Source organism: Carcharodon carcharias, chromosome 1 (assembly GCF_017639515.1).
Source record: "Carcharodon carcharias isolate sCarCar2 chromosome 1, sCarCar2.pri, whole genome shotgun sequence".
Taxonomy (NCBI): domain Eukaryota; kingdom Metazoa; phylum Chordata; class Chondrichthyes; order Lamniformes; family Lamnidae; genus Carcharodon; species Carcharodon carcharias.
In genome coordinates, this window is record NC_054467.1 from 34,017,944 (window position 1) to 34,036,367 (window position 18,424).

General features: G+C 40.5%; 1 protein-coding gene across 5 annotated transcripts in view; it reads right to left on the reverse strand.

Annotated features, from left to right (window-relative positions):
- Positions 1–1,819: 1,819 nt before the first annotated feature.
- The window catches only part of LOC121277894 (la-related protein 1B-like), a 103,470-nt gene continuing 86,865 nt past the window's right edge, over positions 1,820–18,424 (reverse strand). For all 5 annotated transcript variants that reach the window (XM_041187706.1, XM_041187716.1, XM_041187695.1 and 2 more), the window contains 3 exons: positions 7,209–7,318; positions 6,811–6,938; positions 1,820–4,525 (listed from right to left, as the gene is read on the reverse strand). In XM_041187706.1, the coding sequence (XP_041043640.1) occupies positions 4,277–4,525; positions 6,811–6,938; positions 7,209–7,318 (487 nt within the window). In that variant the 3' untranslated portion in view covers positions 1,820–4,276. The remainder of the gene's footprint in view (positions 4,526–6,810; positions 6,939–7,208; positions 7,319–18,424) is intronic.

Here is an 18,424-nt window from a genome sequence, read left to right on the forward strand (position 1 = left end):
TACAAGTGTAAGATTCTGCAAAGAGCTGCTCCTCCAATCACAGGCTACTCCTCTCCTGCCTATGCTGCTGATAGGCTCATTAGCGAAGGAGAGAAACAGCTTGTGATTGGAGGAGCAACAGTAATATGTGTGCGTGCACAAGTGTGAGAGCGCAAGAGTGAATGTGTGTATGTGTGTGTGTATGTATCTGGCTCACTCCCAGTCTCAGGATGCTAACTCACCCTTAGTCCCATACACATGCACACACAATGGGCATGGTTGAGGATAAGTGAGTGAGCACCCTGAGACTGGGAGTGAGCTAGGCACACACTCTAATGGTCATCCTTATTAATTGCTCATTTTTAAAAAATTTTATTGCTTTGACATTTTTGTTGTTTCTTTCTTTCATACCTAAATTTTTTACTTGAAATTCATGTTTAATGTTGTGCCAAACCTTATCTTTCTGAATTTGCTCATCAACACCTTGAGTGAGAAAAAAAATTTAAATATGGCCCCTCACACGAAAAGGTTGGACAACCTTGGTGTGCATGAATTATGTGCGAGCTGGAAACATGGGTTTGAGAGATACTGCCTTAGCAAGGTGGCAAATGCATCCTGTAGATGTAGCCACAGTACATTGGTGGAAGTTTCAGCTAGTGGAAGATTATTGAGATTCCTTTTGCAGCATCAAACATCCAAGTAAAAGGAGAGTATCCCATCACACTTAACTTTTGTCTTAAGGTGGAGATGATGTTTTGGGGAGCAAAGGGAGCCATTTGCTGCAGAGTAGCCAGAATGTGTGTGTGTTTCTGGACAGTGGTGACTTCCAGAATGTTGACATCAGGGTAACTGGCACTATTTGCAACATTGGCTGGCAGGAGAAAATGGGCAGACTTTCTATTGTTGAAGATGGATTTTTGGAACTTAAGTCACTTCCACAGTTGAGGAAAAATGAAATGCTTTGCCCTTTCAGACCAATCGACATAGGCAATTTGGTTAGAATCACCACTTGCTTTCTCCAAAATTCTGGAGAAGCCTAACAACTTCAATGTGGAAGTTACACAAAGAATAGATCTTGCCAATTCAACATAACTAGCCATAAACCCAACTTGTGCTAGGATGTATTATAGGGTCTTAAGAGTCACTTTTTAAGTTGTGCTATGCCTGCTCTTTCAAATTTTGATTCCCTAATTGTAAGCAGATCAAAGAAAATTTTGCAGTTGAAAATAGAGATTCAGTGGCATTTCTTAAATATTTGAAGCTTCCAGACTGAATTTCTGAAATACAATTTGAAACAACCTATTCTTAAACCAAGCAACAAATAATGCATCGGACAAAAACTGAAGTCAGACCACCTGTCACTTAAATAGTGCAAGAGTAGAAATGGTCAGATAAGGCAAGGGTGTCCAAAATATTCTTGCCAATTCACTCTTGAATCAGTCAACTCAGCCTTATTTGGATTAATCTGTTTGTTTGGCCCGTTTGAATTTTGTAGGCCTGAAGGTTTGGAAAGAGCTGATTTTATCAGATCTTATTGATAGATAATTAACGGTTCATAGTTCTGATTTAGGACTTATCAGCAACTCAGATGTATGCTACTTTATAGCAACGTGGATTTAAAAGTTTATCTGGACCGTAAAACTCATAGTACACACCTTGTGCAACCTATCAAAACAAAAGTTTGGACACCTCAGACAAAAGTAATGGTATAGGCAACATTCTCAAAATACAACTCTTTCTCCAGTGGCATTTGTGGGAGCTATTAAGTGGTAGGAGAAAAGTAAATCTACTGCAGTAGAAAGTAACTTGGTGCACTGGATTTGTGCATGTGGATCAGAGGGGCATTGTAAATTTTATGTATTCTCAAAACATTAATTACATAAAAACTGGTGGAAAAATACATCTATGACACCTATGTATACAAGTCACATGATTTGTCATGTGTACAAGTGTTGCTCTAATGTATTTACAAATGTATACATTTTTAGCTTTAACTGATTACTTTGATAAATTTATCAAGGTACCACAATTTAAAATTATTGAAAGACTCTGAATAATTTTTTGCCAGGTTGTGTACACGCTTCTTCCACCTCTGATCTTTACATTGAAAACCAGAAATCACAAGATATACACAATTCATGTGATATTTGGAACCAAAAATTACACAAAAAGAATTATACCACATAGTTACCCTGTCCTGTACAGTTATGAAGGATGACTAAAAACATATTTCAATTTCTGTAAAGGTAGAAATTTGAGATGTTGCTGTAGTTTTTCAAATTGCACATACTGAGCAGAAAGAGAAGTTCTTGAAACCTACATCTTTAAGTGACTGTGAAGATCTGGTTAGCACAGCAGTAAAGGCTAGACACCTCCCCACAAAGAAACAAAAAAATCAGAAACCAAAGTACACAGTCACATTTTCCATACCTACCAGTGTCTAGCTCAAAAGCAGCTTTGGCAGAAGCCTAGGAAACAGATCACTTGAACATTAGACCAAAAACAATTGACAATATTAAAATAAATTCAAATACATAAAGTGCTACATGCATTTCAGAATTTTAAAACGTAGCATACAATAGCCATCATAGCGACAGAGTCAAGTTCTCCCCCCTCATCAAAATTAGTTTCCAAAGAATCACAGTGCAACCAGTTACATTTTCTGATTGATTTTGTATGTTTTTATATGCATTTTTATAAAAGTTGAGAAGATTGCCACAAATTACACACGCTAATGCTAGATGTGCACACTTATTTCATTAGATGAAAAAATTAGGGTAAATATTCTAAACTGATTACTTTAAATGGTATATACAATCTTTCATCCAAGTATTTTACAATTGTTTCGTTCAGTTGGGTTTAAGCCTGGATTATACATTAAGGTACGATATGAATGTTATTTCAGCAAATTAAATCATGTACAGCTGCAACATATTTATAATGGTAGTTATGTGGATTCCACACTGCTACTGTTCATTCTAGCCCTCTGATTACCAGCAGTAATTCATGTTTACTACCCAGACTTTCCTACATTCAAGTCTGAACAGATAGGAAGACCAATAGATTGTTTTCACTGGTTGCATTAGGATGCTACTCTTAATAGCATATATTTAAATATAATAAATGCGTCTGATTTTGAAGTTTTTCCAGTAATTTTCACAGATGTGAATACAACCTTTCAAAATAAACCAGCAACCCACCCACCTTTTGCGAAGTATAATTTAAAATAAATGACACTGTCTTAATAATTCCCAAGAGCAAAATTAAACAAAATCACTTCAGCAAATGAGCACTTAAGTTTTTTTGCAAATTTTCCACAAAAAATTAACATTTTACAACAATATAATGGCATTAAAATATTACAAATCAATTTGTGCTTTACTGAAAGCACACTATAAGCATAAAATAATGAAACAAAACCAGACCCCCCCCCACCCAGTACCTCCTGAAGTGAGAATAATTTGTTATTTTATCTTTACCTGCATAACAAGATGCAGATGATTTAAGCAGTGCAAGATATTAGTGATTCAGAAGACCATTTTTAAAAAGCTGCACAATCTTCTTCAGTTTTACTTTCATTCAAGCCCAAACCATACCATCTATGCGAGTCATTCTGTAACAATCTCCACTAAATTGTCAATAACTAAGTAACCAACTGCTTTAAACCTAAAACACTCTGCATCCAGGATGATGCACAACCATTTTCAACACACTTTGTTAATTAAATTATTCATTCAATTATGTTGCAACCTTGGTTATACCATCTTGGATGTAATAGTTTTTCTTTCCAGATTTTATTCTCTCCCTACCCAAGTAATTTCAATTGTACACTTCCCAGAAATAAATTTATGCACTCTGATATAGGTATATATAATTAATAATTAACAATAGGAGGAACTGGCTGCCAAAGCACTATGGTAATGGACTAAAAAATAAATTTTCTTCTTTAAGAAGTATGAGAAATCCTCATTGAAATGTAAGGCATCCCAAATTCAAATGTGTAATTTTTGCATATTGTGCAGGAATGCGTTTCTGTAAACAGTAGCTCAAGGTAATCTTGAAAATCAAAACGAGGGGTGTGACAAATTGATTAGATTCCAAGCTCCCCTCCTCCAAAACAGCTGGCTGAAAGCTCAAAACTTGGACTTAGTAGGTTTTCCTACCCCCCAAACTGAAAGTAAAAGAATATTTTCAAGTTTTTTTCTTTCATTGAGGCAGTGTCTAAAAACTGGACAAGGTCCTTGAGCTTAAAATACTGATGCGATTTGTATAAGCAGGGAGACGTGATGCAGAAAGTCTACTTCTCAGGTGTTTCAGGTTCAGTGGTAGTCATGGCAGCAGTATTCAGGCTCCTGTTCTCCTCAGATTTCCCAGATGATGCATCCCATTTGGAAGGGTTTGTTGAGACCTGAGGCTTATTGGTGAGTAAGGGCTTAGCAGCATTTACTGGTTTACTAGTAGAGGAGTTTGATAGATGTCTTCTACGACCACTGTCATCAGCTCCAGAAGAACGTCTCTTTCGACCAACCTCGTCACCAAATGGGGGCTAAGAAATAATAAGTATTATGAAAACATTTCAACAAACAAGAGAATCAGAAGCATAATTACATGCACACTGTAAGGTAGAGCAGAGAACACTTGTGACAACACATAATTATCTTTAAAATGCTGAAGCATGCAAGCAGACTATTTGACTAGATCAGAAAAATATAAAAATTAATTAGTAGCTTCAAGATAGTAGTGGATATGTACCAACCAGACTCTTGTACAAAAGATAGCAAGATAATTATCTGGCTGGAATCAGACTTAAAAAGATCAGACGAGCATAAGTAGTTTACAGGCTATATTCTTTTTGTGTTTCTGTGACAGTTTCAGGGTCAGGTCTGAATAGCAAAGATGTAAAACTACTCTGTAAGCTTTGCTTGACTATGCTGGAGAATTAATTGCAGGGTTTAGCGGCCATCTTCTAGATTGGACAAATGACCCGAATGGTCGTCACCTACTCATTGACAGTGCTCAAAGACAATGATGGACCACAGTCAAAAGATCCTGCAGTACTGATAAAAACTATTGATACAAAATTCTGATTCATCCATATTTATACTTATTTCATTGTTATTGTGCCTTGTAAAAAATATGCATGATCTTTCTTATTCACCAACATTTGTTATCTTTGTAAGGAGCATGGAGACGGGAGGAGAAATCCTCCAAAGACTGGTCTGTAAGGAATCCTACATAGGCAGATGATCGTTCTTCATTACGCTGTGTACAAGAGACCATGTTCTGTATTTAAAATAGTTCAGAACAATAGCCCAGAAACTGGCCTGCTGGAAGGGGTGGGTCCCATTGTGTCTCTATTATTTAAGAAATGGGGGGTCTTTAATAAACTGGTATTTTCTGCATAGTGTAGAACTTCTATGAGATTAGCTAACCAGCATTGATTCTCTCTCTGGAAAGGCAATTTCCAAACAGGCAACAATTCTAAACAATCCTGAGAAACATCAGTTACTTAGTTCAGAGTGCCTCGTTGACATTCCTAAGTTGGTAGGATGGCATTCGTGTCTCCCCTTATTGCCAGAAAATGACCCACAACATGGCTTATGCTAAAAACCTGACCTCAAGCTTGGTGACAAAGGGAGGAGGTAACCACCCTGACATTTTGGGTACCTGTCCTGTACTCACTGGTCATAAGGGTTTGAATAAGTGATTGACACTGGGTAAGCTACCAACTCCCAGAAAAAGGACATATTAACAAGTGCTCGGGAACAGGGGACAGTCCTGGGAGGTGGCAGTGCTCGACAGGCAGCTTCCTCTTCCATCTGAAGACAAAGAAGAGGACAACTGAGGGAAAAGTTCCCTAACAATTCAGCTAAAGAGCAGAATGCTGTTATCACAAGCTGCTGAGATCAGCACACTGTGCCAACCGTCCGTTTGTCCTCTGGGATCAGTAAACTGCTCTCAAACTGTCACAGGTTGTATACTTTTATCTATCTAATTAATTAATGCATTGCATCTAAACTGTTTCTTCTTAAACTTAATAAACTATCTTAAAATTACTTTTGAATAGCTGCCTGCCTACCTTAGGTATCTGTGGTTCCCCCAATCCAAAATCCTACAATTATACCAGACTGGCAAAACTGTTTCAACTTCAGGCCACTACATTTTCTGCCATTGGCCCTGAGGCATTGGGAGAGCCAAAAGGGAGACTGAGCCAGCGTAGATGGGAAAGTGGTGACCAGCAACAGCAAGTGGCATTAACGTGGAACCCAAGGGGAACACTGCTGTATCTGGGCCGGATCCACATTAAGCAAAGTTCTTTTTAAAGACTTACCTATTTGGTGGCGACCCCTTTAAAGTCTGCTGGTTTTGCTACATGTAGACTTTCAGGGTCAAAAAATTTGGTAAATTTGTTAAAGGAGGCAACGAATGTTGCACCCTTTATTTCCATATGCAAAGACTTTTCAGTGTGGACCTTAAACAACATTTTTATACCAAACCAATACGATGCTAAGTACATTTCAGGTTTGGAATGTTTGCATGCAGCTCGCCGTTTTGAATACTTTGGCACCACAGGCCAAGGTCGTACATATAGTAGGAATGGAATAGGATCATGACCAAAATGGGCAAACATTCCAACCAAAACAATGTTCCTAGGCGATTCATCTCCTTTCCAATTTGATGGCTACAACTGTTATTTGTGCATACATGCCGACCAAGTGATGAATAAATTAGCCGATTACAATAACAGATGGAGTACACTTTTTAAACCATTCCCATGTAACTGAAGAAATCCCCTTCTGTAATGAAGAACAAAATGCTAAATGTACTCACATCAACTCTGAAGTCCTCAAGACGCTTGAACTTGCTAAGGTATTCTTGGAGTTTGGGGTCAATTGGTAAATTCTTGGTTTGAGTGTACTTGAGAAAAGCCCAGAATTTTTCCAAACCATACAGTTGGCCTGAAATGAAGGCACTCAAAAGTCAGTATTTTAAATCTAAAATAACCCAATTTATTAGTACACGATTGCTGTAATTTCTTTATAACAGTTTAGAATCTGAAGGCTGAATACTTCTTATGCCATCAATGTATCTTCTAATCCTGTTACCATGCACATATGAAATGATTTCTAAAAGTAATAATTTTTCCCTGTAATATACCTGTAGACTGTTAATCTCATACAGAATACTACCTAATTAGCTGGTTTTTATTGCTTTGGAATGAAGGTTACCCGCTTCGTAGTCTTTTACGGTTTCCTCTTGGAAGTCCTTGAATATGTCATGACGAAATCTTCTCTCTAATCCATAACTGTAAAATCTAAACAGGCACTCCAACCCATATCTGAAAAAAAAAAACCAATGTGGAAAAATAAAGAGGAAAAAAAAATCAAATATTTTCAACTTAATGCAAACAAAAAATAAAGTTAGAATTTAAACAGTAGTGCTGTGTAACGCAAGTTGCTGCACTCATTCTGGCAGCAACTGTTTAAAGTATGAGACTTGTATGAACCAAATATACAACTGTACATAATACAATTAAGTTTAACATGCAATTGACCTAGTGGGAACCTATTAAATAAAAGTTGTGCACAGAGTAAAAGAAAATAGGACAAAAGACAAATTACCTAGTACTACCACAATTTCCTGACAATAACTGTGTCACCTCTAAGTCTGAACTGTATGCTGGAAAGCTCCACAATTCAATTGGTATGGATCTGTTACCTGAAACAAAATTTTTTTCTGATGGATTCAGTAAGCTAGCCAGTTAGTAACCTCAGCATTCCTTTTGCACAAGAATCAGTTGTAAATGTGTGCAACTTGCTTAGATTTTTCAACTTGAATGGTTTAAAACTTTTCTAGACACCTATTCAGATTTTACCCAGACAATTAATTCTAATTTTAGTATCCTTCTCCTGAAAAACATTGAAGGAAAAAATACGAAATGCTTCTCACTGCTAATTAATTTTCTACATTGCATTCAAAGTCCAATGTAGTTTGAGCCTGATGCATCATTTTCCAGCAAGACAGACAGACTTCAGGGTGTGCCAAAGCACTTTATAGCCAATGAAGTACTTTTGAAATGTAGTCACTCTTGTCATGTTTGAAATGCAGCAATTTGAACACAGCAAGGTCAAACAAACAGCAATGTGATAATTTTTTGAAAGAAGGTCAGCATTCATATATAATGCTATCATCCCATGGGAGGGATATCTAGGTCAGTGGCAGTCAGGTAATATTTTATCAGTTTGCCTTTCACTATTTGCCCAGGGCAGCAGTAAAACATAAGGAACCATCACAAACACTGCAATTCTTAGCAAAACTGTTGTCTTATACTATTTGGTCTAGAAGCAGCAAAATCTTTAAAATACACCATACAAAACAGATCAAGTCAGCAAGGAAGGAGCTTTGTTCGAGGAGGTTGAACCTTTCAAGTAGAAGATGGCTTTGACTATGGTAAGATGGTTAGCAATTCCCTTGGTTAAGATCACATGCAAACAGCAGCATACCAGAAGAGTCCAGGATAAAAGTGGCTTGCTGAAGGGGAAGGTGGTTCAAAGGGCCTGCACCTTCAGATGTTTCAAAAATAGAGCCAAAACTGGCAATCCTAACCTCAAATCAGCATAGCTCAATCATAGTGCTCTTACACTGACTGGTTCAATTATTTGAACACGTAATCTAGGGGAAGGGTTGAAAGCAGAAGTATGTGAAATGGGTCAGACATGATTGAAGGCCCATTTCCTCAACCATGGTGAGGAAAAAGGAAGCCATATCAGAGGAGCTGGTGTCGAAGGTTGCATTATCAGAACAGAAGTGATGGAGACGGAGAAACTGGGAGAATGGGACGGAGTCCTTACAGAAAACAAGGTGTGAGGAAGAAGCAGCTGTGGGAATCAGTGTGCTTATAATGAATATTCGTTAATAGCCTGATTGCCAAAAATGGGTTCAGAGAAGTCAAGGATGGGAAGAGAGGATTCAGAGATGGACCTTGTGAAGGAAAGAAAAAGGCAAAAATTGGTGATGAGAAGTTGAGAGAGCAGGAACTGGCACGTACCCTACAAAAAGGCAGATGTAGCTCGGACATATACAGACACACATAGCAACACCTTTAATTTGCAGGAAGTGAGGGGACTCAAAACGATTAGCTGTTCAACGTGAGAACAAGTTCAGCCAGGTGGAGGGTAGTGGTAGTGATGGATTAAAACTGATAGGGCCTCTGTTTAAGAAATGTAGGGAATGGGGGTGTAGAGAGATTGGACATCCATGGTAAAGAAAGAAGTTAGGGCTAGGAAATCAGAAACTGTTGAAGTGATGGAGGGCATCAGAAGAGTCATGGATTTGGGTAGCGAGAGGCAGAGATATTACTTTCCCTGATGGGTATGGCTGAACCAGGGTGTTTAAACTCCACTACCCTACTTATAAAAAGAGATCACAAAATCAATTAGCTAAAATTTGCTTTCCAAAGGAAACAATGTTTGAATTAATGAAGATTAAGCACTCTGTTCACATCAGAGGATGAAATGAAATATAGTTAATAAAACTTTTGCACATTGTTTTAACAAATTAGGTGAAACTCAAACTTGAGGTAAAAAGGAAAGTTTAAGATGGTATACAGAGAATATTAAGAAGCGTAGAGGAACTTGAGAATGCACATCCACAAATCCCTGGAGGTTACAGGGCTGGTTGATAAAGATAGTTAGGAAGGCATACAGGACACTTTTCTTTGAAGAGTATTGAGCAGGGAGATAACACTAGAATTGTATTAAACACCAGTTAGACCACAGCTAGAGCACTGCATTGAGTTCTGGTCACCCACTGCGCTACAAGGACCAGAAAGTATACACAGGAAATGTTGTAAGAACGTTGCAGGAACATAAGAATGTAAGAAATAGGAACAGGAGTAGACCATTCAGCCCCTCGAGCTGTTCCACCATTCAATAAGATCATAGCTAATCTTGAGTTTTGATTTCCACATTCCCATCTAACCCAGATAACCTCTGATTCCCTTGCCTAACAAGAATTTATCTACCTCTGCATTAAAAATATTCAATGACTCCACCTCTACCACCTTCTCAGGCAGAGTGTTCCAAAGTTACACGGCCCTCAGAAAAAAATTCTCCTCATCTCTGCCCTAAAAGGGCATTCCCCAATTTTAAAACAGTGCTCCTTAGTTCTGGACTCACTCACAAGAGGAAGCATCCTTTCGATGTCTACCTTGTCAAGGCCATTCAGGATCTTGTATACTTCAATCAAGTCACCCCTCACTCTTCTAAACTCCACTGGAAACAAGCCAGTCTGTCCAACCTTTCCTCATAAGACAACCCACTCATTCCAGGTATCATCTAGTAAACCACATCCTTCCTTAAATAGGAGACCAAAACTGCACACGGTATTCAAGGTATGGTCTCACCAATGCCCTGTATAACTGAAGCATAACATCCTTACTTTTATGTTCAATCCCTCTCATAATAAAGGATAGCATTCCATTAGCCTTAATTAATTGCTGTACCTGTATACAAACCAAGGTCGTTAGGAAGGCTTTCCTATTAATTGTGTGTTCCTTTTGAGTACACCCAAGTCTCTTAAGATCAACATTTAAATGTTTCAAAAACAAAAATAGCTGGAAAAACTCAGCAGGTCTGACAGCATCTGTGGAGAGGAAGACAGAGTTAACGTTTTGAGTCCATATGACTCTTCTTCAGAACTGAAGAGAAATAGAAATGAGGTGAAATATAAGCTGTTTAAGCAGGGTGGGACAGGTGGAGCTGGACAGAGGACCAGTGATATGTGGAGGCAAAGAGAGATTGCCAAAGATGTCATAGACAAAAGGACAAAGGGGTATGACAGTGATATTAGCTAAAGGCTGTGCTAATGGTGACATTAAGGGTAGAAAGCAGGATGAGCAAGTGACAGATGGCCCTAGTGGGGCTGGGGGGGAAGAGATTGAAATAGGCTAAAAGGTGAAGATAAAACAATGGATGGAAATAAATTTAAAAATAGAAATAGGTGGGGAAAAGAAAAATATATATAATAATTATTAGAAAAAGGGGGATCGGAAAGGGGGTGGGGATGGAAGACAGAGTTCATGATCTGAAGTTGCTGAACTCAATGTTAAGTCCAGAAGGCTGTAAAGTGCCTAATCGAAAGATGAGGTGCTGTTCCTCCCAGTTTGCATTGAGCTTCACTGGAACATTGCAGCAGGCCAAGGATGGACATGTGTGTATGAGAGCAGGGTGGTGTGTTGAAATAGCAAGCGACAGGAAGGTCTGGGTCATGCTTGTGGACAGACCAAAGGTATTCTGCATAGTGGTCACCCAGTCTGCGTTTGGTCTCTCCAATGTAGAGGAGACTGCATTAGGAGCAGCAAATGCAGTCGCCTAAATTGAGGGAAGTGTAAGTGAAGTGCTGCTTCACTTGAAAGGAGTATTTGGGCCCTTGGTTGGCAAGGAGTGGGAGAAGTAAAGGGGCAGGTGTTGCATCTTCTGCAGTTACATGGGAAGGTGCTGTGGGAGGGGGTAGAGCTGCAGGGGGCAATGGAGGAGTGGACCAGGGTGTCCTGGAGGGAACAGTCCATATAGAATGCCGGTGGGGCGGGGGGAAGTGGCGGGGGGTGAATGTGTTTGGTGGTGGCATCATGCTGGAGCCGGAGAAAATGGCAGAGGATGATCTTTTGAATGCAGAGGCTGGTGGGATGATAAGTGAGGACAAGGGGGACTGGGAGGGAGAAGAAGGTGTGAGGGTGGGTGCGCAGGAGATGGGCCGGACACAGTTGAGGGCCCTGTCAACCATCGTGGGTGGAAAACCTCGGTTAAGGAAGAAGGAAGACATGTCAGAAGAACTGTTTTGGAAAGTGGCATCATCGGAACCTTTCATGCCATTTAAAAAATATTCTACTTTTCTGCTCTTACACCAAAGTGAATAGTCTCATGTTTCCCTCATAATAATCCATCTGCTACATTGTTGCCCAGTCACTCAACATGTCTATTCTTTGCAGCCTGTGTTTGTCTTCCTCACAGCTTACTTTCTCACCTAAATCTGTAGCATCAGCAGACTTGGTTACATTATTCTTGGTCTCCTCATCTAAGTTATTACTATAGTTTGCAAATAGCGGAGGCTCCATCTTGGATTCTTGCACTCCAGTAGTTACAGCCTGCCATCTTGAAAATGCCCCGTTTAGCCCTACTATCTGCTTCCTGTCTGTTAACCAGTCCTCCATCCACGTTAATATATTAGCCCACTCCATGAGTCCTTATCTTACCTATTAATTTTATCTGCTGCAGCTTATTAAATGCCTTTTGGAAATGCAAGGACACTACTTGCTCTCTTTTGTCTACTCTATTAGTTACATCCACAAAAGATTCCAATAAATTTGTCAATCATGATTTTCCTTTCATAAAACCAAGGTGACTTTGTCTTATTATACTATGATTTTCTAAGTGCATTGTTAAGACTGCCACAATAATGAATTCCAACATTTTCCCAATGACTGATGTCAGGCTAATAAGCCTGTAGTTCTTGGTTTTCTCTCTCCCTCCTTTCTTAAATGGTGGTGTTACAGTTGCTAACTTCCAATCTTCTGCAACAGTTCCAGAATCCAGGGAATTTTGGAAAATCATAAGCAGTGCATTAAATAGCTCTGCAGCTACCTTTTTTTAGAACCCTAGGATGTAGGCTACCAGGTCCCAGGGATTTTTCTGTGTTTAGTCCCTTAAATTTCTCCTAAACTTTTGTCCACTAATGTTAATTACCTTAAGTTCCTCACTCTTATTAACCCTTTTCAGGTTCATTTCTTCTACTGTGGAGACAGACGAAATATTGGTTCAAAGTCTCAGTCATTTCCTCATTTCCCATGATAATTTCTCCTGTCTCTGCCTCTAAGGGACCAACATTTACTTTAGCTACCATCAATCATCCTTTCATATATTTGTAAAAGCTCTTACAATCTGCTTTTATATTCCTGGCTAGTTAACTCTCATTCTATTCTTTTCCTTTTTTTTTTTACAAACCAACATTTCAGTTATCCTTTGCTGGTTTCTAAAACACTCCTAAATACTTAGGCTTACTACTATTCTTTTGCAATATTATAAACCTCTTCTTTTAATCTAATACTATCCTTAACTTTCCTAGTAAGCTATGGATGGATCTTTCTTGCTTAGTTTTTTGGTTTTCAATTAAATGTTTTTTTTGAAAATGTAATTTATTCTTTACATGTTTCTCACTGTTTATTTGCTACCATACCTTTTAGTATATTTACCCAATCACCCATAGCCAGCTCTCTTCTTAAATTTAACATGGAATTCAATTGTGATGAAAGGTTGAGCAGGTTGGGTCTATTCTCATTGGAGTATTTAGGGGAGTCGATGGTGTAGTAGTAATGTCACTGGACTAGTAATCCAGAAGCCCGGGCTAATGCTCTGGGGACACAGGTTCAAATCCTACTCAAGCAGCTGGTGGAATTTAAATTCAAATTAAAAGCTAGTCTCAGGTCCATTAATGTGGTCTGGCCTACATGTGACTCTAGATGCATCAAACCACTGCAGTCTAACAGGAATGAAACCAGACAGACCACCAGCTCTTGACCTAGGCACCAAAAACAACTTTGACAAACCCAGCACTGTCGACGCTGCAACATCCTCATTACTAATCTTTCTTACTATCTGTGGGCTTGTGCCAAATTAGGGAGAATTGTCCCAGAGACTATTCGAACAAAAGCCTGACCTAGTTATTCTCACTGAATCTTACCTTGCAGACTGTGTCCCAGTCACCACCTTATATGACCTTGTCCTTACCAATCTACTTGTCCATGACAGTATTGGAATGGGTGGCCACCGCACAGTCCTTGTGGAGACAAAGTCCTGCATTCTCCTTGAGGATTTAAAAAAATTCTTTCACGGGATGTGTGTGTGGCTGGCAAGGCCAGCAATTTTACTGCCTATTCTAAATTGCCCTCTAGGTAACAATGGTGAGCCGCATTCCTGAACTGCTGCAGTCCAGGTGGTGTAGGTACACCCATAGCGCTGTTAGGGAGGATGTTCCAGGATTTTGACCCAGCAACAATGAAGGATTGCCGATATAGTTCCAAGTCAATAGTGCATAGCTTGGAGGGAAACTTGCAGATGGTGGTGTTCTCATGCATCTGCTGTCCCCATTCTTCTGGATATCATCCATCATGTTGTATGGCACCACCACAGTGCTAAATGAGATAGATTTCAAACATGTCTAGCAACTCAAAACTGGGCATAATGAGGTAATGTGGGCCATAAGTAGCAGCACTGTATTCAATCACATATGTAACCTCATGGCACAGCATATCCCCCACACTACCCCTGCCATCAAGCCGGGGGATCAACCCTGGTTCAATTAAGAGTGCAGGAAGGCATGCAAGGGGCAGCACCAGACATACCTAAAAATGACACGTCAACATGGTGAAGCTACAACACAGGACTATTTGCATGCCAAACAGCAGAAGCAGCATGCGATAGACAGAGCTAAGCGATCCCACAACCTACAGATCAGATCCAAGCTCTGCAGTCCTGCCACATCCAGTTGTGGATGGTGGAGGACAATTAAACAACAGGAGGCTGCAGCTTCAAAAATATCCCCATCCTCAATGATGCCCAGCACATCAAGGCTAAAGCACCTACCTGCAACCACCTTCAGCCAGAAGTGCCAAGTGGATGATCCATCTCGTCCTCCTCCTGAGGTCCCCAGCATCACAATTGCCAGTCTTCAGGCAATTTGATTCACTTCGCGTGATATCAAGAAATGGCTGAAGGCACTGGATACTGCAAAGGCTATGGGCCCCCAAGAACAATCCTGCAATAATACTGAAGACTTGTGCTATAGAACTAGCCCCGCCCTTGGCCAAGCATTGGCACCTGCATCTTGTCTATTGTTGTAAAAATCCATCTGGTTCACTAATGTCTTTTAGGGAAGGAAACCCGCCATCCTTACCTGGTCTGGCCGACTTGACTCCAGAACCACAGCAACATGGTTGACTCTTAACTGTCCTGTGAAATGGCCTAGCAAGCTACTCAGTTCTAGGTCAATTAAGGATGGGCAACAAATGCTGGTTTTGCCAGCAATGCCGACGTCGCTTAAAAGAATAAAGGATCCACCCGGAAATGTGAAAAACTGCCCTAGTACGTCCTGTACACAAAAAGCAGGACAAACCCAACCTGGGCAATTACCGCTACATCTGTTCTACTCTCGATCATCAAAGTGACAGAAAAGGTCATCGACAGTGCTATAAAGCAGCACTTACTCAGCAATAACCTGCTCACTGACACTCAGTTTGGGTTCTGCCTGGGCCACTCAGCTCCTGACCTCATTACAACCACGGTCCAAACATGGACCGAAGTACTGAACTCAACAGGTGAGGCAAGATTGACTGCCTTGACATCAAGGCAACATTTGATCAAGTGTAGCATCAAGGAGCCCCTAGCAAAACTGATGTCAATGGGAACCAGGGAAAAACTCTCCACTTGTTGGAGTCATGCCTAGCACAAAGGAAGATGGCTGTGGTTGTTAGTAGTCAGTCAATCACCTCAGTCCCAGGACATCACTGCAGGAATTCGTCAGGGTAGTGTCCTAGACCCAATCATCTTCAGCTGCTTCTTCAAAAGACCATCACTTCATCATAAGTCAGAAGTGGGGATGTTCGCTAGTGACTGCACAATATTGAGCACCATTTGCAACTCCTCAGATACTGAAGCAGTCCGTTTCCATCTGCAGCAAGACCTGGACAACATTCAGGCTTGAGATGATAAGTGGCAAGAAACATTCACGCCATATAAGTGCCAGGCAATGACCATCTCCAAAAAAAGAGCATCTAACCATCGCTCCCTGACATTCGATGGCATTACCATCACCCAATCCCCCACCAGCCATATAAATACAGTGACTACAAGAGCAGGTCAGAGACTGGGAAGCCTGTCCACCATCTACAAGGCACAAATCAGTAGTGTGATGAAATACCCTCCACCTGCCTGGATGAACACAGCTCCAACAACACTTAAGAAGCTCAACATCATCCAGGACAAAGCAGTCTGCTTGACTGGCACTCCATGCACCACCGAGGCTCAGTGGCAGTAGTGTGTACCATATACAAGATGCACTGCAGCTACTCACCAAGGCTCCTTTAACAGCACCTTCCAAACCCGTGACCACTACCACCTAGAAGAACAAGGGCAGCAGATACATGGGAACACCACCCACCTGCAAGTTCCCCTTCAAGCTACATACCATCCTGATTTGGAACTATAATCGTCCTTCCTTCACCGTTGCTGGGTCCAAATCCTGGAACTCCTTTCCTAACAGCACTGTGGGGGTGTACCTAGGCCATTTGGACTGCAGCAGTTCAAGAAGGCACCTCACCACCACCTTCTCAAGGGTAATTAGGGATGGGCAATAAATGCTGGTCTAGCCAGCGATGCCCTCATCCCCTGAACGAATAAATAAGTTTAGGAGAATGAGAGGTGAAAACATTGAAACATAGATTCTGAGGAGGGCTTGATGCTGGGAGGATTTTCCTCTTGAGGGGCAATCTAGAATTAAGGGGCAGAGTTTTCAGGGGTCTCTTACTCAAGTCAGGGATGGAGGAAGAATTTCTTCCCTCAGAGGGTTGTTTGTCTTTAGAATTCTCTTCTCCAGTGAGGAGTGGGAACTGGATCATTGAATATATTCAAGGCTGAGTTTGACATATTTTTGACTGACAGGAGAGTCAGTCAAGGATTTGTGGTGACAGGTAGGAAAGCAGAGTGTAAGCCACAATCAGATCAGCCATGATCTTATTGAATGGTGGAACAGGTTCGAGGGGCTGAATGGGCTACACCTGCTCCTGTTTCTCATGTTATGTTCTTATGCATTGTGATCAATTCCCTAGCCCCCAGCAGAGGATATTACCTACAAAATTACTAATTAACCTTGCCTCATTGCACAATACCAGAACTAAGCTAACTTTATCCTTAATTGATTCAACCGAACTTTTCTTGAGAACTATTGCAAAAGCATTTTACAAATTCACCTTACAGACCATCTTTACCAATTTGATTGGTCCTGTCTGTAAGAAGATTAAAGTCCCAACAATTATTACAAGCTTCAATTATTTCTAGCTTAATGCTCCATCCAACGGTATAACTGTTAGGCAAACTATAAAAAAGTGTTCCCACCAGTGTTTACTTTTTTTTTCTAATCTCCACCCAAATTGATTCTACTTTCTGATCTTTTAAGCCATAATCCTTCATTACAAATGTCACCCTTTACGATCAGGGCTACTCCTCTTCCTTTACCAGTCTGTCCATCCCTTCAAAATGTGTATCCTGGAATATTTACTTACCAACCTTGGTCACCTTATAACCACATTGTCATTTGCTTAGATTTCCAAATCTCCCTTCACCTGAACCCCCCTGAACTGTTCAGGTTAAAGCCCTATCCACATCCCTGGTTAGATGATTTGCCAGGGCACTGATCTCAGGCAGGTTTAAGTGGAGCCCATCCAAATGGAAATCTCCTTTTCCCCAGTAATGCTGCCAAATACCCCATGAATCAAAATTCCTTCCCACACTTTGAGCCACATGTTTAAATTCTCTAATCTGCTTGACCCTATGACAAATGGTGTGTAACTCAGGTAATCCAGAGATTATCTTTGAGGTTCTACTTTTAATTTAGATTCTAGCTTCTCAAACTCTCTTAGCAGATCATTCTTAGTTCCTACATGAACCAAGACAACTGAATCAAACTCCTCACGCCAGGTTCTTCTCCAGCCATGAGGAGATGTCTCTAACCCTGACACCAGGCAGGCAACACAAACTTCAGAACTCCCAATCTCAGCAGCAAAAAACAGTATCTATCCCCCTGACTATACTGTCCTTATGTCACTATCTCATTTCTTCTTCTCACTCTCCCCACATGAATGGCTTTCTGCAGTTTACCATCCATACAGGTAACAAGTATCTTGTATCTGACTGTCAAAGTCAAGGGCCAAGGTTCCTCCATCACTAAACCTTGGGCCTCCAAACTTGCCTGACACTCAGTCATAGCCTCCAGTCATGATCACTGACGAACTCTAAAGTTCGACATAACCGAGGGGATTTGAATGCCTCCTGGAACAAGTGTTCAGGTAACTCTCCCCCTCCTTGGTGCCCTGCAATGTCTGCAGCTTATACTCCAGCTCTCTGCCAAAGTTGAGCTGCAGGCCCTTACCATAAATGTGGTCGTCCAGGATCGCAAAGCTTTCCACTTTCCACATCCCAAACTCCTAGAAGTCACAGCACACTACCTTTCCTGACAAATCTGTCTATCCTTACTTGTTTGTTAACTAGTTACTAGTTTATCACTAAAGTAATAGTGCATTCGATTTTCACCACTCCATCATATTGCCTTCAGCTACCAATTCCTTCAGCCTTACTTCCTCTCTAAACTCTCCCAACTTCATTTTCCTCCTCAAAAT